This window comes from Acipenser ruthenus, chromosome 30 (assembly GCF_902713425.1).
Source record: "Acipenser ruthenus chromosome 30, fAciRut3.2 maternal haplotype, whole genome shotgun sequence".
Taxonomy (NCBI): Eukaryota; Metazoa; Chordata; class Actinopteri; order Acipenseriformes; family Acipenseridae; genus Acipenser; species Acipenser ruthenus.
Window position 1 is genome coordinate 3,745,080 of NC_081218.1, and position 24,658 is coordinate 3,769,737.

Genomic DNA, 24,658 nt, shown 5'->3' on the forward strand with positions numbered 1-24,658 from the left:
CTTTATGATAGTCAACACATGGTATATATTATATAGGGGCAGCAGTGTGGAGTAGTGGTTAGGGCTCTGGACTCTTGACCGGAGGGTTGTGGGTTCAATCCCCAGTGGGGGACACTGCTGTTGTACCCTTGAGCAAGGTACTTTACCTACGTTGCTCCAGTAAAAACCCAACTGTATAAATGGGTAATTGTATGTATAAATAAATAATGTGATATCTTGTAACAATTGTAAGTCGCCCTGGATAAGGGCGTCTGCTAAGAAATAAATAATAATAATAATAGAGAACTATGAAAAAAGCATTGGCCTGCATTTATGTGTCCATTTATTAAATATGTGTTAGAACCTTTCTATAACATATTATTACACACACACACACACACACACACACACATATATATATATATAGGAACTGAAATTCCTTTTGCATTAAAAACCAGAGACTCTGCATTTCAAGTGTTCTTGGAATAGTAAACTCGTTATTCTAAGAATTAACCCGTTGGTTTTCATGAGTATCTGACAACCCGTTAACGAAAGTAAAAACAGGATTGGAGACTGCAGGCTCCGCCTCTCTATTAAAAGGCACGTTGCTACAGTCAAATCACACCTTTGCGGTTTAAGGTGGAACTTAGGAAAGCTAGCTTCGCTAAAACTCACGGCAGAACGCATCACATTTGCCACCCACCTTTAAGCGGATTTCGACGACAGCGCTTCGAAAATATCAATCTCTTTAGGGCGGGTTTGGGTGGCCGCGGCTCCGCCTCCCTCTCGTTAGGAGGGGCGCTCGGGTTTCAACCTCGCCGTCTTGAACTTGAGTAATAAACTCGGCTGTGCCGCGGCGACAGAGCGCAAACACCACGCAGGTGTCTCAAAACACTGAGAAACACGCGGGGATCGCCGTCTCTGCTCCCGGATTATATATTTATAGATATATTTTAAATCTTGATAAGGATGTCGAGGCGAAAACTGGGTAGCAGACCCCAGCACGTCAGTACATTTCCGTGTAAGTATTTACAAAGAATTCTGTTTTTGACAAGTTGTAATACAGTAGTGTTAACATATATACATTACCGGCATATGAAGCGACCGCGTTGGATACCGCCTCTGTGTGTAGTGGGACTCGTTTTTGTGATGTGTAAAATAGCGAGATTTGGAGTCTGATTTCAGGTTTTGTTTTATTTTTGTAATAAGTACCTGTACTTCGTTGTTGCTGGACTGGCACTAAACTCAGTCTGCCCAGGCACATGTGGGCTGCTGGCGGTCTTTCAAGGTAAGCCTGTCCGCGCCGCGTCTCACCGTGCAGGTAGGTATAGCTACAGGTATACGCGGTAACATGAATATTTTTTATTTCTTAGCAGACGCCCTTATCCAGGGCGACTTACAATTGTTACAAGATATCACATTATACATATATCACATTATTTTTATATACAATTACCCATTTATACAGTTGGGTTTTTACTGGAGCAATCTAGGTAAAGTACCTTGCTCAAGGGTACAGCAGCAGTGTACTCCCCACCTGGGATTGAACCCACGACCCTCCGGTCAAGAGTCCAGAGCCCTAACCACTACACACTGCTGCCCCTATAAGCGTTATGTTGAGACATCATTTCTGTTGGTTTTATAGTGTGGTGTTGCCAATTTTACTGGGTGAAAAACAAGGTTATATTTAAGTTCAAAATAAATATAGCGCGCTGCCTGAAATACAGTCGCAGACAAAACGTATTTACACCCCAGGCTTTACACCGGAATAATTCAAAGTACAATGTAAGAACAAGCATTTAGTAAATTTAAGTTGAACCATTAAATAAACGAAAAAAAAAAGATATTTTGCTGTATGTTACGTCTTGTTTGTGAAATCAGCCCCCCCCCCCCCCCCTCCCCCTCCAGAATTCCAGGGTTGACTTAGCCGTTTGCTTTGCATCGTCGTGTTGGAAGCTACATTCCTACGAGCAGATTGTATTTAGGAGAACATTTTGATACACGACTGCATTCATTCGATCTTCAATCGCATCAATGTCTCCAGGCCCTGAACTGCTAAAACACAACCCAATATCACGATCGACCCGCCTCTCAACTGTCTTCTGTGTGTTTGTCCAGTTCTTTCGGGCACTATTACGCGAATCCAACACCTTTGTCTTAACCGTCATCTGCTGTGTTGTCGAAACATTCTTCAACAGATGTTGGAAATAATGGGACCTCCTGTTTCTGGTCATTGACTTTATAATACTGCTTAGTTACTCTGTAATGGTTTTCAACCAATCTGTAATTAGTTCTAAATGCTTACAGGCTTTTAATGTACAGGTGTCAATACTTTTGCCATTTTAAATAGCTTAAATGCTTTTTTTGATGTTAAACTGTCAGAAAGTTGTGTATTATGGTCATATTAATGAGTGGTTAATGTTCACTACATGCTTGAATTTAACATGCTTTATTGAATTATTAAGTGTAAGGTGCCAATACGTTTGTCTGCGACTCTATCCCGCAGTTGTATTTATGTTTATTTCAGATTCAAGTATAGCCGTATTATATTATAAAGCCGTTACCGCGGCGCTAATTGTTCACCATTATGTGTAAAACGAAAACCCAGCCGCTAATGATAGAGGGTATGCCGAAAAGCAATAAGGTGTACTGAGGAGCCTGAGACTGTACTGTGTGGAACTGCTGGTCCTGTGTCTTCACATAAACGGTGCTAGGTTAGCACGATGGGAAATCCTTTGTGACCCTATGAATGTGGTCATGTAGTATATCATGTACATTTACACTATCGTGTGCGTGTGTGTGTGCGTGCGTGCGTGCGTGTGTGTGTGTATATATATATATATATATATATATATATATATATATATATATATATATATATATATATATATATATAGGGCCTAAATATGAGTGAACATTTATTTCACACCTATTTAAATGTATATATATATATATATATAGCTTATATTTTTCATACATAATCAATGTACTATGGCCTATAGCCCGCTTCTTTTTAATATGGGATGTAGTTTTCAGTACCAAAATACGCTAATTGTGTGACTTAGATGAACTTTGAAAACCAGATATTTCTAGTTAGAATGGTTTCAATGAACCAGGCTTTGTCTCTTTAACTTTAATTATTTAAAAATTACAATTCAGGGACATTAAGACTGTTAACAGCGTTTTTTAAAGGTAAATCAAAGAAGCTACTGTCATTGTACCCACTATACCCACTTATATATATATATATATATATATATATATATATATATATATATATATATATATATATATATATATATAAGAATGCATCTTGTATTTTAGTACTGAGATTTGATTTTTAATAAACCTGATGCATTCTTTTTATAACGACATGAGGCCTATTTTAACTTCCTTTAAAATAATTCTTACAATATTTTCCTTCTATTAAATGAACACATTTGATCAAATATAATCACTAGCATTCAGCAATTAACAGCGAAGCAGGAAGGTGGTCTTTCTGTATCGTATGCGACTAAATGCTCCTTTAAAAAATCGGGGGAAAAAAATACAGAAAGCGGCATATTGCTTTGTAATTAGCATTTCGTGTATATATATATATATATATTCGATCTGGCTCAAAACGTGTTCAAAATGAAATCCACACCTCCATAATACACCCCAGTAGCTCAGCAGCTGTTTCGATGCAATGGAATCATTCCTAAAGTGTTCGCGGTTACCCGAATTTCTTATAAATAGGTGTGTCTGTACAGGAATGCATGCAAGTACAAAACAGAAAAGGGACCAAAATCAATCCAAAAACAACAACGATATTATTATTATTATTATTATTATTATTATTATTATTATTATTATTATTATTATTATTATTATTATTATTATTATTATCGCTCAACATATCTGACAGACGCTTTACTGTTTTTAAATATTGCACATACGTAACCTATTTTTTAAATATAACATCGTGTTTTTTTTTCTTTTTTAACACAGAGACTATTACCAGTCATAAAACCCCAGAACTAATAATACGCCTGTATGTGTTTTTCAAATGAAGAGGCGATCCACCTGCATGTTTGTTAGGTTTTCCTCATGGAATATCGGACGCTACACACAAATATTTAAAACTCGTGACTGGTGAATTAACTATATTTTGCATATTCATGGGACTGTTCTACACGGCTGCTTGTCTTAAAAACAGCCCAGAAACGTGTCGAGCATGCACAAAATAAATACATGCAGACATATATACATAAATAAATACACATCTTATATTTAATAATTGAAACTTTAAAACACCACTCTTCAGCACCTTGAGTTTAAAGCTATGTTAAAAGAACGCGTTACATGTCACATTTTCATGTCGGCATTTTAGAAATAAACGAGTCTCCTGTTTCAGAATACGATTCAAAGAACATTCTATTCTAAATAGGGTCTTTATTTTTTGTTTTATTTATTTATTTATTTATTTATTTTTTTAATTGATAACACGATTTAAAAAGCGTTATCTGTAGGCCTCTGCAGTGCCACCGCGCTGTGGTACAATGCAATGCCGCCGCCTTCTCACCTGTATTTAATTCTGAATGCTCAGAGCCGGGCTGGCAGAATATAAACAGACAGTACTGACCGTTAGAGCACCATGTTTACTGTCAATAAACACCGATCAAATCAATTTTCTTCTCACTTTTTAGTCGGCGAAAACTTTCTAAGCCCCGCAGAGGTTCTATAATACTCATATCTGTTTACTAGTTTGGAACTTTGTGATTTAAAATCGTGGCTGTTCTTATTTCAAGATAGATATACATATCTAATAAAGCAACTATTGTTCAAAGAGTTTCCTCCAGTCTTTAGTCACAATTAAAACATGACAAAAAAGGCCAGGTATGAACAGGAGAGCTCATGCTTCCTCTTCAGGAGCAGGGTTCAACAAAAGATATTTCGAGAGAAATGTAAAGTTGTGTGCTTCGTTTGCTAGGGCACCAATGTGCAGTTTTGAATCCGCACGTGTTTAAACATCTGTTTAAACATTATTTATTTTGGTGTAGTGCCAGATATCATGTTTTAAAATAGACATGATATCTGGCCCTACACCAAAATAAATATCTTTTACAAACTATGCTTTCAGAGAGTGTTACGTTTCCTTGGTCATTTTTAGTTTTTTTCCCCCTGTGTATTTATCACCAAAAGCATCTACCTGAATTAGGGTCATTCCCTACCAACTCAACCAGAGCCGTTGCCCGTCCGTCTCAAATTTTGCTAGAAAAATTCACCTGGGGGTTTTCGGACCTGCTGAGTTCAGAAATGGTAATGAATTTTTGGTATTTCTACCAAGTTTAGGCCGAAATAACCCACGAAATAACGCAAGTTCATAACCCCTAGTGACACTGGAAGCACACCCTGTCACTAATTTTAATCTAGATCTAACCCCAGACAATGCAAAATTAAAGAATAACGCCAGTTCAGTTAGGACTATGTGGTACTTTAGCCTCACCAAAGTGGCCATAAGCAATGCTTGAATGCATGACAAATGCAACTTCAAAAATCCATAATCCGCGGATACCAAAATGTTTTGCTTGATTCTTGTAGCTCTTATCAACATCTATCCAAAAATATCTTTGGGATGATTTAGTTATTTCATTTTAGGACCTGCATCCCCTGCAGTTGAAGTTCAAATAAAACTCATCACTTACCTCTCGTCTGCAACTTGCCAAAAGTGAGTTAGGTGCTCCTGGTATTTTGTTCTCGAATGCCCTGTTCATTACGAGTCGAACAAGGTGCTACACATGATGGTAGCGTCTAAGTTGAGCCCAGGGTGATTTTTCTGGTCAGGGTCACTTTTTCACTTCAGGTTGACCTTTGCCAGGTCACAGCTCAAAGGGGAAATTTGAAATTTAAAAAAAGATTCGCATTTCTGAACTCCGCAGGCCCGAAAACCCCCAGGTGAATTTTTCTAGCAAAATCTGAGACGGCCTGCAACGAAATGCCCCTTTTTCTGGTTGAGTTGGCACGGAATGACCCAGATAAAATCACCAGGGCGATGAATCGATTGTTGAATAAAAGCCACGGCTATGAATAATGGATTCTTCAATTCATTGCTGCAAAGATAAACAGGAGAGCCATCATGCTTCCTTTTTCAACAAAAGATATTTCGAGAGAAATTAAAAGTTGTGCACTTCGTTTGCTAGGGCACCAATGTGCAGTGTTTAAACATCTGTTTTTTTTTATTATTTTAAAACATGATATCTGGCACTACACCAAAATAAATATCTTTACAAACTGTGCTTTCGGATACTGTTGCATTTCCTTGGTTATTTTATTTTTTCCCCCTGTTTATTTATCACCAAAAGCATTAAATGAATTACCAAAACATCCTGTTGCTATGTTTTTAGTGACTGCGTCTACATATGCAAACAAGGGCTTCTAAATAAATAGTATTTGAGTTTGAAATATGAAGCCTGTAATTATAGAACGCCATATGGTTCTATGTGATGTAATTTGATGACATTTTAAATTAAGTTTTCAGGCAGATTTAAAAGTAAACCAAAATTAGAATGTATTATAGAATTCATATTCAATCATGAATTGATTTTCAATTCTATTAATAATCGTAATCAATAGATAGAAAAACAATGCTATAGATATTGATCAAGCAGATTGATAGGTAGAAACAGGTGAATCGATAGACAGATTGCTAGAGAGATAGACATACATACACATATATAGACAGATAGGCAGGAATACAGTTGTTTTTTCGTATTCATTTTAAACACTCAAATGCACCAGAACTGTAAAGACTGAATCATAAAACCTGACACTTTTGGGTCTTTTAAAGGTGTTCCGAAAAAATAAAACCCAGAACATCTATTTTCTGTTAATTTGAAAACCTTTCTCAAATGTTTGCCAGCGTGAAGTGCAATGATGTTTTCTGCTTCAGGTTTGATAACTTCGCAGGGAATAACTGACTGCACATATAGCAGCCTGTTTATTTTAAACAGGGACTGTAAATGCAGCCGCTATTTAAAATGGGACCCATTGCTTTTACTTCAGAGACTCGTACACACAGGTAGAGATGTTGGCATTCTCAACACCCTCCTTCTTTATTTAGAGACACTGGAGAAATGCAGTGACAGGCGTTTGAAGATTTAAACATGTTACTTGGCTCCTCCACGCTGTTCAATTGAACACGTCATCTTCCTTGCCTTAGCCTACACTTCTTACTAACTGGTTGGGGTTTTGCTGCTGTGCATCCGTGCTTAAAACCAGCAGCAAATTGCCTGGATTAACAAGAGGAAATGGCCCAGATACTGCCAGGGGCGCTGCGTAAATGAGCCTGTGAAGAGACACTGCGCTGAGCTGTCAACAGCCTTTGTCTTGGTGGCATGCAGGAAGGGATTAAACACTGAAGAACAAATCAATACAGCTAACCATCCTCACTGTGACTGCTGGGCTATATAGCTAACCCTGCTCACTGTGACTCCTGGGCTATACAGCTAACCCTGCTCACTGTGACTGCTAGACTATACAGCTAACCCTGCTCACTGTGACTGCTGGACTACACAGCTAACCCTGCTCACTGTGACTGGACTATACAGCTAACCCTGCTCACTGTGACTGCTGGGCTATACAGCTAACCCTGCTCACTGTGACTGGACTATACAGCTAACCCTGCTCACTGTGACTGGACTATACAGCTAACCCTGCTCACTGTGACTGCTGGACTATACAGCTAACCCTGCTCACTGTGACTGGACTATACAGCTGACCCTGCTCACTGTGACTGGACTATACAGCTAACCCTGCTCACTGTGACTGCTGGGCTATACAGCTAACCCTGCTCACTGTGACTGGACTATACAGCTAACCCTGCTCACTGTGACTGGACTATACAGCTAACCCTGCTCACTGTGACTGCTGGGCTATACAGCTAACCCTGCTCACTGTGACTGGACTATACAGCTAACCCTGCTCACTGTGACTGCTGGGCTATACAGCTAACCCTGCTCACTGTGACTGGACTATACAGCTAACCCTGCTCACTGTGACTGGACTATACAGCTAACCCTGCTCACTGTGACTGGACTATACAGCTAACCCTGCTCACTGTGACTCCTGGGCTATACAGCTAACCCTGCTCACTGTGACTGCTGGACTATACAGCTAACCCTGCTCACTGTGACTGCTGGACTACACAGCTAACCCTGCTCACTGTGACTGGACTATACAGCTAACCCTGCTCACTGTGACTGGACTATACAGCTAACCCTGCTCACTGTGACTCCTGGGCTATACAGCTAACCCTGCTCACTGTGACTGGACTATACAGCTAACCCTGCTCACTGTGACTAGACTATACAGCTAACCATGGTTGGGTAATGACAGCCATTGAAGGGGTGGGGAACCCTATCTGAAGCACACTGTCTTTCTCTATGAAACTTTTGTCATTGCTTTCTTTTCGTATTTCTAAATTTAGCACTATTGAGTGTTTAATATTTATGGATGGTTTAACCTAGCCTCGAACCAGATCTCCTGTTTTATAATGAAAAAAACATGTGTTTCTTTCAAAACTGCACACATGAGACCTATATAATGAGTGAAAGTTCCCAGCAGGTAAGCCTTGTGGAATTAAAGAATGGTGTGGAATCCCCCCTCTGAAGCACTATGAAGTGAGATTGATGCTAGAGGGCCCATAGAGGTTTAGAGTGAGTTTACGAATGGACCATGGAGATACTGGGACCCTGTTTTAAACTCTATTTCTTTCAGGTGAGACTGAGCTGATGGAAGTGACCCTGCCCTCTCTTGAGAAGGTGGGCGTCCTGTTGGGGGAGGACCCCAGCGACCGTGACCTCCTGACCTGCGGACAGTGTCGCCACAGCTTCCCCCTGGCGCACATCCTGGTCTTTATCGAGCACAAGAAAGGGCAGTGCCAGGGTGGGGCCTGCCTCAAAGAGACGGAGCTTTTGGGACACAGCCCTCCCTCCCCGCCCAACAGGACATTGAGTCGGTCTGCCATGGAGCCAGTGGTCCAGGTGGCTTCAAGAATGTGCGAGTGGAGCAGGCCCAGGGAGAATGGAATATCGGTGAAGCAGGAGAACTCTGTGGAAGGTGAGCTATCAACGAATCGGACATTTGCTATGCCTCTATTACTCACTTCGTTCCTGTGTTACAGTTAAAAGGACCCCTACAGCTCTTCTAAATGTTTACCACAATGCTTACCTGTGCTTTACCATACATCTCCATAGTGCTTACCTATGCTTTACCATACCTCTCTACAGCGCTTACCTATGCTTACTTAAAAGTAAGTTTAGAACAGAAGGCAGGATGCACTTCTATACACAGTTAGAGATGCATGGTAGTCTAGCAGGTGAATTATCTAAAACATTCTATTTGATTCTATTAGATCCCCCTTCTGGTGGGGAGCGGTGTGCTAGGAGGAGATGAGCCCTGTGGGGCTGAACCCCAAACTATTCTTACTGATGCTTACACTGTTTTTTATTGCACTTTGCTGTGCTTTTATAAGAAAGGCAAGTCTACTGTGCCACCTGAAAGAGACAGACACAAGCACCCCTCGAGAGTTAATCTATAAGTCTGAGAGCAGAAGAGGAAGTGAGAAGAGGAACAAGCTGCCTCGCTGGCAGCTTCTCAAGCGGTACAATCTCAACTCACAAAGAGGAAACCAGCACACCTAAAGGGGAAACACTTCAGAGAAAATCACTGAGCCGTGAGGCAGGTTACGGAGCTTCCTTCCTCATTCCAACTGCCTGCTCTCAGACCTCACCCTGCACAGCACACGCCTCTCCATTACAGGACTGAGGGTCATTACTGTGTACAGTGTGCGTGCCTGAAGCCGGTCTGGACTGGAGCGGATGCCCTTTCTCTGAGGGGGTGAGGGAGGGAGCAGTTCAGTCTCCATGCCTCTGGCAATGCATGTTGTGCCTGCGGCAGGTTAGACCACTGATCAGACTTATTTCACTTGTGAGCTGGACATTGTGTTGGACTCTCCAACTTGCGCAGCTCTCCTTGCACCTATGTTTGTGTTTTTGGAAACTATAACTTGATCCCCTTCCAGGGAAGCCCTAACGAGATTGTACCTGTCCCTAATTAAATTTACTGACAAGTGGAGATTTCTAATCAGGAATCCTGGTGGCTGCCAGAGACTGCAGTGCGCTCTTAACCCTTTCAGTGCCCATGATCAACCTCATTATAGGGATGAATTGAGATCTCAGCCCATTGAATGGAGAGGCGAGGGCTGGACGCGAGCCTCTAACCTCGTGGTTCAGAGACGAATGACTTGCCATTCAACTGAAGAGCAAGCTCTGTAGTGCAGAGGGTCAGTGTTATTAACCCATCAGCTGCTAGGACGAGATTCATTACAGTGTCTCCAAATACCAATTGACAAGAGATCTCACCGTCCCTGATAATATTAATAAAACATGTTTTGGGGTGGTAAAGCATAGGGAAGCATTGTAAAGCACAGAGAGGTATGGTAAAGCATAGGGAAGCATTGTAAAGCACAGGGAGGTGTGGTAAAGCATAGGGAAGCATTGTAAAACACAGGGAGGTCTGGTAAAGCATAGGGAAGAATTGTAAAGCACAGAGAGGTCTGGTAAAGCATAGGGAAGCATTGTAAAGCACAGAGAGGTCTGGTAAAGCATAGGGAAGCATTGTAAAGCACAGGGAGGTATGGTAAAGCATAGGGAAACATTGTAAAGCACAGGGAGGTGTGGTAAAGCATAGGGAAGCATTGTAAAGCACAGAGAGGTGTGGTAAAGCATAGGGAAGCATTGTAAAGCACAGAGAGGTGTGGTAAAGCATAGGGAAGCATTGTAAAGCACAGGGAGGTCTGGTAAAGCATAGGGAAGCATTGTAAAGCACAGAGAGGTGTGGTAAAGCATAGGGAAGCATTGTAAAGCACAGGGAGGTATGGTAAAGCATAGGGAAGCATTGTAAAGCACAGAGAGGTCTGGTAAAGCATAGGGAAGCATTGTAAAGCACAGAGAGGTGTGGTAAAGCATAGGGAAGCATTGTAAAGCACAGATAGGTGTGGTAAAGCATAGGGAAGCATTGTAAAGCACAGAGAGGTCTGGTAAAGCATAGGGAAGCATTGTAAAGCACAGAGAGGTCTGGTAAAGCATAGGGAAGCATTGTAAAGCACAGAGAGGTGTGGTAAAGCATAGGGAAGCATTGTAATGCACAGAGAGATCTGGTAAAGCATAGGCAATCATTGTAAAGCACAGAGAGGTGTGGTAAAGCATAGGGAAGCATTGTAAAGCACAGGGAGGTCTGGTAAAGCATAGGGAAGCATTGTAAAGCACAGAGAGGTGTGGTAAAGCATAGGGAAGCATTGTAAAGCACAGGGAGGTATGGTAAAGCATAGGGAAGCATTGTAAAGCACAGAGAGGTCTGGTAAAGCATAGGGAAGCATTGTAAAGCACAGAGAGGTGTGGTAAAGCATAGGGAAGCATTGTAAAGCACAGATAGGTGTGGTAAAGCATAGGGAAGCATTGTAAAGCACAGAGAGGTCTGGTAAAGCATAGGGAAGCATTGTAAAGCACAGAGAGGTCTGGTAAAGCATAGGGAAGCATTGTAAAGCACAGAGAGGTCTGGTAAAGCATAGGGAAGCATTGTAAAGCACAGAGAGGTCTGGTAAAGCATATTAAAAACATGGAAGGGCGTGGGGAAACTGCTTTTGGTTACAGCAGTGCTACATTTAAAGATCATTCTATTTCAGTAAAAAATATATCACAGTATAATATGAATGCATACATTTAGAAATGCACTTTCATACAATATAGAATAGTTATCGAAGTGATCTGACAGCTAAAGATTAAAAAAACCTCTCCATGTGTTTCAGTTAGCTACAATGATACACACAGTAATGTTCGCTGAATGGAAGTACAGTAATCCATCTCATATCTGATAGCAGTGGGACCTGAGTAAGGGTGGATATGTAAAAAGTCGGATGAATGAATCCTGTTTTTAAATACCATTATACACAGCTGTAACAATTACTATATTCACACGATTATTGTTTTGAGAATCAGCTTTTATTAGGGAGCTTCCCTAAATCCCTTGTTTAGAAAGATACAGGGTATTAATGCTTGTGACAGGGTAGCCGTCTGCCGTGTGGGTGCGTGCGTTCGCTGCTGACTGACAGGCAGGAGAGCGAGACGGAGGTTGAAGTTGATACACCCCCTGCAGGCGAACAGGATTTGAAAATGTTAAACAATATAATTAATGCAATACAGTTTGTAAAATGCAGATTTGAAGCTTGAAAAACAAACGCAGGTTTATAAACGCATGCCTTTACAATATGCTGATTTTAGTGCAGTGCGACTTCTGAATAATTTAGTATATCCATTCACCAGAGAGTTTGGTGGGATCTACAATCTCTGAACTAATCCTCTCTGTTCAATAATAAACTAATGTTGCTGAAGAGATTGATCATGGCTGATAAACGGTTAGGGTGGATATGTGACGGATTACTGTAAAAGGAATACATACATGACATGACAAGGCATATTTAAATAGTGGAATAAATAGCATAGCAAGCACGCAGCTAAAGCAGTGTGTTTTGCCAGTTTATTTGATTTAACTGCAATTCTTTTAGAAGTTGCTTCATGGTACCCATTCGCCAGCTGTAGGTCAGTCTCGCTAGGGTATCACTGACCTACAGCAGAGGAAGCAACAGTTTAAACATGTAATCCAATGTGCCAGATCTCTTCAGCAGGGATAATGTTGCCAGCGAATAAGGCTTGAGGAAGTGGCTTGGTTGGCTCTATGAATATTAGATTTATTGTGTGGTGAGGCATTGAGAAGACTCCCGGGGGTGGGGGGTGGGGGGGCTGAGCTGGGCCCTGGCTGTCGGAAGTGAGGGGTGGGGGGGGGTAGGGGGGTCTGGTGTGAAACCTGAAGGATAATTATACCCGAGGAGGAACTAAATGGCCAGGTCTCTGGGTGATTGTCTAGTTAGAGAACAACACCTGCTGCAACAGAGAGCTATTGTTATTGAAGCGGAGAAGAAACCCAAGAGCAAAGGCTGTGAGCCCCACCGCTGCACAGTGCTTGAATGAGCAGGAGCACTGCAATACATATCACTGGTGTGCTCTCTTCCCATAGCATGGGAGTGCACCCATACCACAGCACAGGCACAAGGCAGAGTGATAGAGCACAGGGCAGCATGATAGAGCACAGGGCAGCGTGATAGAGCACAGGGCAGCATGATAGAGCATAGGGCAGCATGATAGAGCACAGGGCAGCGTGATAGAGCACAGGGCAGCGTGATAGAGCACAGGGCAGCATGATAGAGCACAGGGCAGCATGATAGAGCACAGGGCAGCGTGATAGAGCACAGGGCAGCGTGATAGAGCACAGGGCAGCATGATAAAGCATAGGGCAGCATGATAGAGCACAGGGCAGCGTGATAGAGCATAGGGAAGCATGATAGAGCACAGGGCAGCATGATAGAGCATAGGGCAGCATGATAGAGCATAGGGAAGCATGATAGAGCATAGGGCAGCATTATAGAGCACAGGGAAGTGTGATAGAGCATAGGGCAGCGTGATAGAGCATAGGGCAGCATTATAGAGCACAGGGAAGCGTGATAGAGCATAGGGCAGCGTGATAGAGCATAGGGCAGTGTGATAGAACACAGGGCAGCGTGATAGAGCACAGGGCAGCGTGATAGAGCACAGGGCAGCGTGATAGAGCACAGGGCAGCATGATAGAGCATAAGGCAGCATGATAAAGCACAGGGCAGCATGATAGAGCATAGGGAAGCATGATAGAGCATAGGGAAGCATGATAGGTATTTCAGAAAAGTCTGGGTTTACACTGTCACTGTTACACTGCAAATCCAGCTACTGTCTAAATCCGATCAAACCTTCCCTTTAGGCCAGTGCAGTTTGTATTTGGGCCAGGTTTACTGCAGCACCCACAGCAGATGAAGCATTGTGCACAGAAACCTGTGCCATGCAATATGCTTCCCCGCCTCCCTTTTGAATAGCACTAATATTGTTCAACCTTACATCCGGTTACACAAGCCCCAGATCAGTGCTAATCGGGGTCTGTGAAACCAGTCGTTGCAGTTTCAAGCTCTGTGGGCCTGAAGCTGGCGCAGCCTGTGGCACACGGGCAGGGGAAGTGCCCGGTTGGAGCTTCTCTTTTTTGTTGAACAGAAACTAAAAGGAAGATGTCCAGCTCTTCATAAGAAGGAACAAGGTCTAAAGCAGCTGCAGACTAACCGAGGCCAGCCAGACAGTCAATAGGAGAAGCAGCTGATTGGTTATTGACAGGAAAGAAGCCAGTGAACGGGTGGGGTCAGTTTCACCACAATTGCAACACAGACCGAAAGCGTGGCTTGCAAACCAGAACTTCTTTAACCTAGAGTAGTACAAGACAGCATGTTTTAAAATGGAAGGACATGTGTTAAAACATGTGTTTAATACTTGAAAAGATGTTGATTTCAGCATCAGCAGCATTGCAAGGTAAGCTTTTCCATACCCTCACCACTCTCAGTGTAAAGAAGACTTCAAATTCAGTTTCTTCAGCCTATCTGTGTAGCACATTCGTTTAAGCCCTGGAATTAGTCAAGTTGATCTGCCTTGGATTCTCTCCAAGTCCACCATCACGCTGGCATTCCACCGATGAAGGCACTCGTGATCCGCTCGCCCTGAGAGTCTGTACTGTGAGGTTCTGGGTGAGCAGGCTGGTGTGGGGCAGTGGAAGGGTTAATGGTTATTTTTGATTAATTAGAGAGAGTGCCGGAGGATTCTTGCAGGTCTTGTCTCCTCATTAATATTCGTCTCCGGGTAATTATCGCTCTCTCACAGGAGTGCTGGGCTCGTGTCCCTCGTTAACACTGACTGCATTTCCATTTTTAATTAGCTTTGATTATCTTCAACTCCTTGAGTCAGGCTGTGCGGTTCCTGTGGTCTTTCTCTCCCTCTTTCCCCTCTCTCTCTAAACCCTCCCCACATTCCCCTCACAATCCTATCCCCTCTCTCTAAACTCTCTGTATCTCTCCCCTCTTATTTTCCTCTATCTCCAAACCCTCTCTAACCCCTATATCATTTTTCTTCCCCTCTCCCCTCGCTTTTAAACCCCCTATCTCCCCCCTTCTCAAGCAGATTTAAGTGCAAGTGAGCTATACTGCTAAAACCCAGGGGGAATGTAAACAAACTGGACTGTGAACATTTGATAAAATCCAGAGCGGCTGTGGAGGAGTTCAGTAAAACAGACTGCCCCCGGGATGCTGGCTCAGTGTGAAGCTGCACAAAGCTGTGAGACGCTGCTTCTGTAAAATCAGTAGCAGTTCTCTCTGCCGGCTTGGCAGAGGGCCTTGGGCCTTGAACAGGGCCTTGGAAGCAGCACCCTGGATGTGAGGCGTGTTCCCAGCGCCCGCGGCACAGGCAGCCTCAGCCAGCATGACTAACAGGCTCTCTGAAACCCAGCACAGGATCCAGACTCACGAACAAGGCGTTCGCAATCAGCACCCCCCTCCCCTGGAACACAACCGGGTTAGTTCAGTTTCTTGTCACTTTGACTCCTACCCCAACAGATTCACTTCCTTCCTGTGCAGCAGATACTAGGATTCCGGTATTCTCCGCATGAGGGGATCATAATACCTGCTGCACAGGAACAGGAAGTGGATTTATAGTGTTGTAGTTTAATGTCTGGATCAAAGTGAAAATAAAACTTTAGCAAAATGACTGTCTGTCCTCTCCTCTCCTCTCTTCTCCTCCACGGTTTCTCTCTCCTCTCCTCCGCAGTTTCTTGTCCCTGTAAGGAGTCGGTTCCCAGTGGAGCTCCAGCTCTCTCATTAACACCAGACAATCTGCATTTTTAATTAGCGTTTATTGCCCCTGTTTAATATTCAGCTGCTACTTGAGGCGAAACAGAAAGAAAAGAGAAAGATCAGTGAAGTATTGAGGATGCTCCCATGGCGCGGCCAGCCCCTCAGGGGTATTGAAATAGGTTTCAGATCTGATAGGCAGCTCAGCTCACTGCCAGCAGGCAGATATACACGTCTGCCCATTCTTATTGCAGGACAGCTTTAAATAAACAACTTTGTGTGCCTTTGTCTTTGATCTTTGATTCAATACAGCAGGCAGTTAAGCGATTTCTATTATCTGGTTGATTCAATTGTCAGATTCTTTTGAAGAAATCCTGAAACAGAAAAAAAAAGATAGAAAACAATGCATTTCCTATCCAGATGCATTAACAGGCATGCTTTGTATTGGTGAGTGAATTCTTATCAATGCTTAAAATATTAGGAGGCTGTGTGGTCCAGTGGTTGAAGAAAAGGGCTTGTAAGCAGGAGGTCCCCGGTTCAAATCCCACCTCAGCCACTGACTCATTGTGTGACCCTGAGCAAGTCACTTAACCTCCTTGTGCTCCGTCTTTCGGGTGAGACGTAGTTGTAAGTGACTCTGCAGCTGTTGCATAGTTCACACACCCTAGTCTCTGTAAGTCGCCTTGGATAAAGGCGTCTGCTAAATAAACAAATAGTAATAATAATAACTTAATCACAACCCCCCTTGTATTGCTTCCTGGTGCTGTAGGTCACACGGTGTGCAGTGCGTGTATAGAATAGTTTTGGGGAGCACCAAATAGTCGATTAGGACACCTCTGTGGTCTGGTGTGGGGTTAGTCTTGTGAAGCAGGCATTGTTGGACCTCACAGGGAATAATGCACGGCTTCCATTGTGGGTTTATAAAGCACATTGTGTAATAAAGCACAGTGAAACACAGGTAAGCATCTTGGAGAACAGACAGGTATGACAAAGCATATTAAACTGACCTGCACACTGTGGTAAATGCATGACAGCTTAACAATAGGAAAAGCATGGAGGAAAACAGAAACATGAGTGGTAAAGTTTTATAAGATGATTCAATAAAACAGCGACAATTTTGATCACAATATGAGATTCATTTAATTACACACCGATTCTACTGAGCAGTTTTCACTGTAGTCAACAAATTCTGTTGCAAAAACAGCAAACACTCTTTATTATTATTTATTTCTTGGCAGACACCCTTATCCAGGGCGACTTAGAATTGTGTTATAATATATCACATTATTTTTACATACAATTCCCCATTTATACAGTTGGGTTTTTACTGGAGCAATCTAGGTAAAGTACCGCGCTCAAGGGTACAGCAGCAGTGTCCCCCACCTGGGATTGAACCCACGACCCTCCGGTCAAGAGTCCAGAGCCCTAACCACTACTCCACACTGCTGCCCCTTTGGTAGGAATACAGCATCTGAGTGGGCTTCATTAGGTGGCTTGGTGGGCTAGTTGCCTGAATGCATTAGTGCACTGCGACAGCTAGCCCAAAGCACACGATTATTCCCTGAGCAACACTTAGTGAGAAACATTCGTCCATCTCTTTACTTGGAAACCTTCTGTCGCTTTCCCCCAGCTTCAAAGACAGTGACGAATCTGCTCCGACACTAAAAATGCGTGGTTGTTGTTCTTTCTGTTGATTTATCTTCCTATTTAGTCTTTTTTTAATTAAAGCAAAAGTGCTTCATATGTCAAGGGAGCTGACTAAGACCTGATTTGCATAAAGCCTTCATTTCCTTGTTAAACTAATTAGCAATTTGCAGCTTTAATTGGTTTGTAGCACTCAGGCTGCAGAAAATAGGGAACATTTAAAAATACACTGTGTTTTTTTTTCACTTTCCTGTGAAATCTTTTCCAGATTGTACCGCTGTGGGTTTCTGTGGGCTGGGCTAGTTATCACTGTGCTACAGAATTGAAATAAGCTTTACCTCCGTTCTAGAGAGGGATGGGTGCTGGTTTAAAATGCTTCATATTATCCACATTATCGTTCTATTTCATTTCTCCCTGTTTAATATCCTGTTGTCTGTTTTCTCAGTCTTTCTCCATTGCTTATTATTTTCCGGCAAATATTTCTCAATTGAAGTAGTTTGCAAAGTGACCACTAGGGGCATGCTGCTGTCTTTTCTGTATAGGGATTTGTATTTGCTTACTCACAGTGTGGTGATATTTGTGTTTTCTAAAGTCTTGACCAAGGTGTTTTATTTATTATGACCCTGCCCCAAACCTGCATCCTAGTATATCATTCAAAATCTTTCTGGATGGTTTTGCACATAATAAGTTATGATTAAAAGTGGATTAGCTCTGATTAGATTCCTTTGCCATAAACTGATGCTAAGCAATCTCTGTAACATTCATTTTACATTCATTCAATGCAAATGTCAAAAGAATCCTTTTGGCACCCGGAATTTAATAATCAAAACAATGCATGTATTAAAACTGTAGATTCATTGTTCATTGTTTTTATTACTGTCTGTCATTTTATGATGATTGCAATTGTTCTTATTGTAATTAGTCCAGAATTGCTTTTTAATTAGTCTGTGTTAGGGTTCTTTAATCTGAGTTTCACAGTATAGAGACACCAGTCAACATTACATACAGCAGACAACATTAAAAATGATTACCTGCATTCAGAATGATTGAAAACAATATACACAGGTAAGGGGGCAGCAAAAAACTCTCCTTTTACAATTTGAAGCGTATCAACAATATTGCTGATCTTAGAATAAGTTCATTTGGTGAATAGCTATGCAGTTCAGTATCTCACTAATAAACCCATTGAAACGCTTCAATGAACCCCTTTCTTGCTTTGTTGTTTGCAGATGAAGGAGAGCCATCATGCTATATCTGCCAGTCGTGCAAGGAACTGTTCCCCAGCGCGTGGTTCCTGCTGCAGCACGCTCAGAGCACGCACGGCCTCAGCATCTACCTGGAGGCCGACCCCCTGAAAGGCTCTCCTCCCAGGGACAGGGAGTCGGGGTCCCTGAACTCCCTGAGAGAGAAGATACATCAGCGGCGCCTAGTCAGCCTCCAAAAAACAGACTACTTCTCTCCCTCCTTCACGCCCCCTCCTCGACGGAGCCTGCCCCACCAAATCAACTACCTGTACCCCGAGATGCACCCCGAAATGCAGCCCTACCCCCAGTCTGGAAACGGCTTGTCGGATCGATTCGACAGCCCCGGGCAGGACCAGGCCCTCAACTTCTCAGCCCGGCTTCGAGAGCTGGCTGGGAACATCGTGTCTGCAGAGCCCCCTTCCCCGGTGCGGGGCGGCTCTCCCTTCCTCCAGACCGCCCAGCCCCCCCGCGAGGGCACCCCGCCAGCCGGGGGGAGAGCCAAGTCCTGCGAGTTCTGCGGCAAGACCTTCAAGTCTTTGAGCAACCTGGTGGTACACCGCCGAAGCCACACTGGGGAGAAACCGTACCGCTGCCCCTTCTGTGATCACGCCTGCACCCAGTCTAGCAAGCTGAAGCGCCACATGAAGACACACCGACTTGAGATCGAGCCCCAGGCCTGGGAGAGCTGCCTGGGGGCCGCCTCAGCGCTCAAGGCGAGGGCCAAAGAGTACGAGGGATACCAGGGAGCTGACGAAACCAAGCCTGACACGGCAAAGAAATCGCATGAAAGCGAGGGCCAGGAGTTTGTTCTCCAGGCGGAGGTTTCCGAGAAGCTGCCGGAGAAGAAGAACCATTGGCCAGGGAGCAGCCTGTATGCGTGCGTCCCTTCACGGATGAGAAAGCTCAAGGGCCTGTATCCGAGCCTGGAGGAGCAGGAGGCTGAGGACCTCGCTGCGAGACAGCTCCCCTCAGACACAGATCTCCAGGAGCTGGCCAACAAGAGCCTGCTGTCCTCCCTGGCACTGTCCCAGGCTTCTCCGGGCAAGCAGGGCCTGCTGAGCTTCCTCAACCGGAGGATCAAACTGGAGCAGAGGGAGGAAACCAGCGGGATCCCACCGCTGCCACCAGTGTACCAGAATAGTTTGTATTCCCAGTGGCTGTCCGGGTACAACGGGTCCATAAACAGCATATCGGACCCCAAGGATCCCACTCCCAGCCCCACTCTGGATTCCAGGAGGGCCTCCCCGTTCGGGAATGCTTCCGAACGCTCCCTGGAGAACTCTCCGGAAAACAACGGCGACTCGCGCGTCCTGACGGAAGACAGCTCGGAGGAGGCCCTGTCTTCGGAGAGCGGGATCGCCAGCGGGAACTGCACCCCAAAGCAGACGGGCGGAGGTGGCGGGGGGAAGCGTGCGGATACCTGCGAGTTCTGCGGGAAACGCTTCAAAAACAGCAGCAACCTGACGGTGCACAGGAGGAGCCACACCGGGGAGCGGCCCTACCACTGCACTCTGTGCTCCTACGCCTGCGCCCAGAGCAGCAAGCTGACACGCCACATGAAGACCCACGCGCCCCACGGGGGCAAGGCTGCCTTCACGTGCCAGGTGTGCCACGTGCCCTTCTCTGTCTACTCCACGCTGGAGAAGCACATGAAGAAACGCCATGCCAACGAGGATGCGGCGACGGATAGCAGTGGCACTGCCCCCTGCGAGATTCGACAGGAGCAGCAGCACAGCCAGTGCTAGGAAACCCAGCCCTGCACGCTAGCGCACAAGAGGGATGGGTTTGTTACAGGCCAAGCTGTGACACAGAGAGAAGGGCTCTGATTTGAGGGTTACATAATGCCTGATTTCTGCTCCCCTGAATGTCGTTTCATTAGTTAGCAACCTGATCTTTTTGTTGTGTAGCCAGATGAATGGTCAGTGTTTTTTTGTGTATTTAATGGAAGTTAAAGTAGAGAGATTACAAAGTATTTCCATTCAAGTTTACCCGATGAAAATGGGCTTTGAAAAGCCAGGGACTGGTTACTGAGGACTTGCTTCTGGGAGTTTTAAAAGAGAAAGACTTCCAGTGGAAACGTTTCTCACTGAATTTACATTGAAGACACTGAGAAGGATTTCCAGTGGAAACGTTTCTCATTGACTTGACTAAGTTTTATTTAGCATTTCTAAATTCAAGCACGAGTGAGTGTTTTAATAGTTACTGATGCATTTCAAAAGAACTCAAACTCCCAGAAGCCTCTAGCTCTCCTAACCCAATCACTGTTTTTTTCTTTGACCCTCGTATTCTCAAGGTCTCTGTTCCTTTATGCAACCTCTTGAAATGAAATTCAAGTCAAGAAGTTATTGGTAAATGTGAACTTAATAATCAAATACACTTTATCATAAGGTGTGTTTCTTTCAGACGTAAGACCTACGAAATACAGAAATGAATATTAGCTGAGATTGAATTTAAATTGTTCCAACCAGATTCCTGTGTGTAACTTCAACACATTTTATAAAATTCTTAATTTAACCTGATTTTTTTAACAGTAAAACCCCAAAATATTTATTATCCAGATGGTTTTTGCAGACTGTATATGCCCAGGGATTCATTGTAGACATCGCTATGCTATAGATACACATGGTGTTCAATACAGATTTGAATGTATAGGCACTGTACCTTTCCATTGTCAAAGCTGGAAAAATGGGGGTGGAGCTAGTGACAAGACCTGCCCCTTGCAGTTATTTGACTTGAATTGATAGATGTTCTTTTGCATATGTATTTTCCTAGTCTAGTTTAGTAATAACTTTTAAAATATATAAACATGTTTGTTACTAATATTTTTGCTGCTCTTCAGTCTATGCATTTGTAAATGTCCTTCGTAATGTTTAAAAAAGAAAGTTGACCTAAAAGGGTGTCTGTAAATAGAATTTGTAGAAGCTTCATTACTTATAATAATAATATTAATACGTGGAGTGTTTTGGGTTTTTTTTTGGAGATGTGGGTATATTTTATACGTGCTTATTTATAACATAAGAAAAAATTAGATTTAAAAAATCTTTTTTTTTTACTTGAAAAATGTGGGTGTTTTCTATGTACAGTATATTGTTTAAGGGATTTTTAATAATTCTTATTTGACATGTTGCATATATTGAATATACTGTTGTTGTAGGGTACTTAATAAAGATGTTTTTAATTTATTTCACTTTAAAAAGCATGCTGACTGTGCATAATTTGACCAGAGCACTTATTTCAAACTTTCAGTACCATTCTTGTTTTGCTTTTTATCTGACAGTACAGATTAATTAATTTCTCTTTTTGTTTTTATGAATAATTACATATAATTGACTTTAATTACCAATAGACAAATTGCTGTATGCTTTACCTCTTACTCGACCGTGGCTCATTTAGGACAGTGGGGAAAAATAATTACAAATGTGTTACACTGAGACACTTCAAACCGTTATCAGTCAACAAAAGTTTGACTATTTAATTAGGGAGCTACATCTACACCTCTGTATGTTTGAATCGTTATTCCACTTTGGGGGTAAAACTGATGCTGGTGTCTGGGTTGAGGACGTACAAAACAATTAATAAAAGGCTTAAAACTGTTCGTTTTACTGCTGTTGGAATACTGGTGCAAGTCGTATACTACTGCCTTACATTTCAAAAAGTTAAACCACACAAATACGTACTCATCAAATGCAGAAACATTAGCGCAGTAAAAGTTAGACAGTACCTATGTAAATGCAGAATGGTTTTAGAGAAGAAAGCTGTGAATTCAACTGCAAGACTCTATCATCTGACAATAGATGCCCACACGGAGACAGACCTCAGCGTCCAGCAGAGAGGGTAAAGAAGGGGTCCGTAAGCTTGTTCTTAAATAAATGGTGTTGGATCTCACAGCACGAACACACCTGAGGAGGGAGCCGCCACTGTGGGTAAGTGATATATATATATATATATATATATATATATATATATATATATATATATATATATATATATATATATATATATATATAATCATTCCTGATATTTTAAGTATACAGTACGAAACAACTGAATCCCCAAAATTATAGTTGAAAGGGATTTTTGCCATGCTAATCGTGCCAGGCAGTAGTGATACTAGATCAGAATAATTTAACCAGTTCAAATTGACTTAGCTAGAGCATGATCTATGCAGAATCTTATTGTGCCCCACATATCACAGCTTTTAAAAACGTGTGCCTTAAAAATGTATAGCGATTGTATGGATACAAATAAATATTGTTTTGTTTTTGTTTTTTGGGGGACTGTAGTTGCAAATTTAACTGAAATCTTGCCAAATACATCTGCAATATGTTCTCATTGACGTTTAATTTCTCTTTTCAAAAACCGAACTTCTGAGAATTAAGACTCGAGCAAACGCAGATTTTTTTTTTATTAAATATTTAGGCGTATTTGACATGCAAATTGTGATCTGAACTTCAACACCTGCTGTACTGCTTTCAATTTCAGTCCAGGCATCCTGAACTTAATAAACCTGCTTAATACATTTTGAAGTTTACTTTCTTTTTTAGACAGAAAGAGAGAGAGAATTCAAAAACAACAAACAACTCTATATTTGAAAAGTCACGTGAGCACAATTTCAGACTGAGAAATTTATATTAGCTACTTTATAGCTGCAATGTACTGTACAGTATTTAATACATGTACAGCTATGCCTCTATTTAGACATCTGACTAACACAAACAAAAACGTGCACCACTGAATGGAAAATGGCTCTTAAACAGTAAAGTACAGAACAATTTATTGAAATAGCTTGAATTAACCAAATTAGTTAATTATCGAATCATGAAATAAGGAAGGACTGTACTTACAAAAAATATATACCATGAAGAAAATTAAGTACATACTATTAATGTATGAAGAGTATGCCTTCACAGATAATCACAGATATATTTGTGTTCCACCTTATAAAGAGAATACAGAGACTTGACATACGTAAATAGACACCCAGGTTTGAAAGAACACCTGCTTATTCTGGAACCATAAATGCAAAACATGAGTGGTGTTAATACTGTGTGGTGCAGCCCTTTGTCACACTGTGGGGATGAGATCAGCAATCCTGGTCTGTGGGATTGCAGCCCATTCCTGGTACAGAATCTGTATGAGGGAGTCCCGGGGAGTGGGTTTACTGGGACGCTTTCTCAGGGATCGGTCAAAGAGGTGCTCAATGGTACAACCAACACATACAAACAGCACAGTACAATAAATACAATAAGATTAATAAATTAGTTTATGTGGTAGAGGAGAGCTCTCAGGTGCTCAGTGGGGTTCATGTGGTTGAGGAGAGCTCTCAGGTGCTCAGTGGGGTTCATGTGGTTGAGGAAAGCCCTCAGGTGCTCAGTGGGGTTCATGTGGTTGAGGAGAGCTCTCAGGTGCTCAGTGTGGTTCATGTGGTTGAGGAAAGCCCTCAGGTGCTCAGTGGGGTTCATGTGGTTGAGGAGAGCTCTCAGGTGCTCAGTGGGGTTCATGTAGTTGAGGAGAGCTCTCAGGTGCTCAGTGGGGTTCATGTAGTTGAGGGGAGCTCTCAGGTGCTCAGTGGGGTTCATGTAGTTGAGGAGAGCGCTCAGGTGCTCAGTGGGGTTCATGTGGTTGAGGAGAGCACTCAGGTGCTCAATGGGGTTCGTGTGGTTGAGGAGAGCCCTCAGGTGCTCAGTGGGGTTCATGTAGTTGAGGAGAGCTCTCAGGTGCTCAATGGGGTTCATGTAGTTGAGGAGAGCTCTCAGGTGCTCAGTGGGGTTCATGTAGTTGAGGAGAGCTCTCAGGTGCTCAGTGGGGTTCCTGTGGTTGAGGAGAGCTCTCAGGTGCTCAATGGGGTTCATGTAGTTGAGGAAAGCCCTCAGGTGCTCAGTGGGGTTCATGTGGTTGAGGAGAGCTCTCAGGTGCTCAATGGGGTTCATGTAGTTGAGGAGAGAGCTCAGGTGTTCAATGGGGTTCATGTAGTTGAGGAGAGTGCTCAGGTGTTCAGTGGTGT

The 24,658-nt window shown here is 42.9% G+C and overlaps 1 protein-coding gene across 1 annotated transcript; it reads left to right on the forward strand.

Moving 5' to 3' along the window:
* The first annotated feature begins 794 nt into the window (after positions 1-794).
* LOC117395341 (B-cell lymphoma/leukemia 11A-like) lies at positions 795-21,841 on the forward strand. Its single transcript, XM_033994208.3, has 3 exons — positions 795-1,000; positions 8,737-9,078; positions 18,640-21,841. Exons 1-3 carry the CDS (start codon positions 949-951, stop codon positions 20,397-20,399), a joined length of 2,154 nt encoding a protein of 717 aa, XP_033850099.3. The 5' UTR covers positions 795-948; the 3' UTR covers positions 20,400-21,841.
* The last annotated feature ends 2,817 nt before the right edge of the window (positions 21,842-24,658 follow it).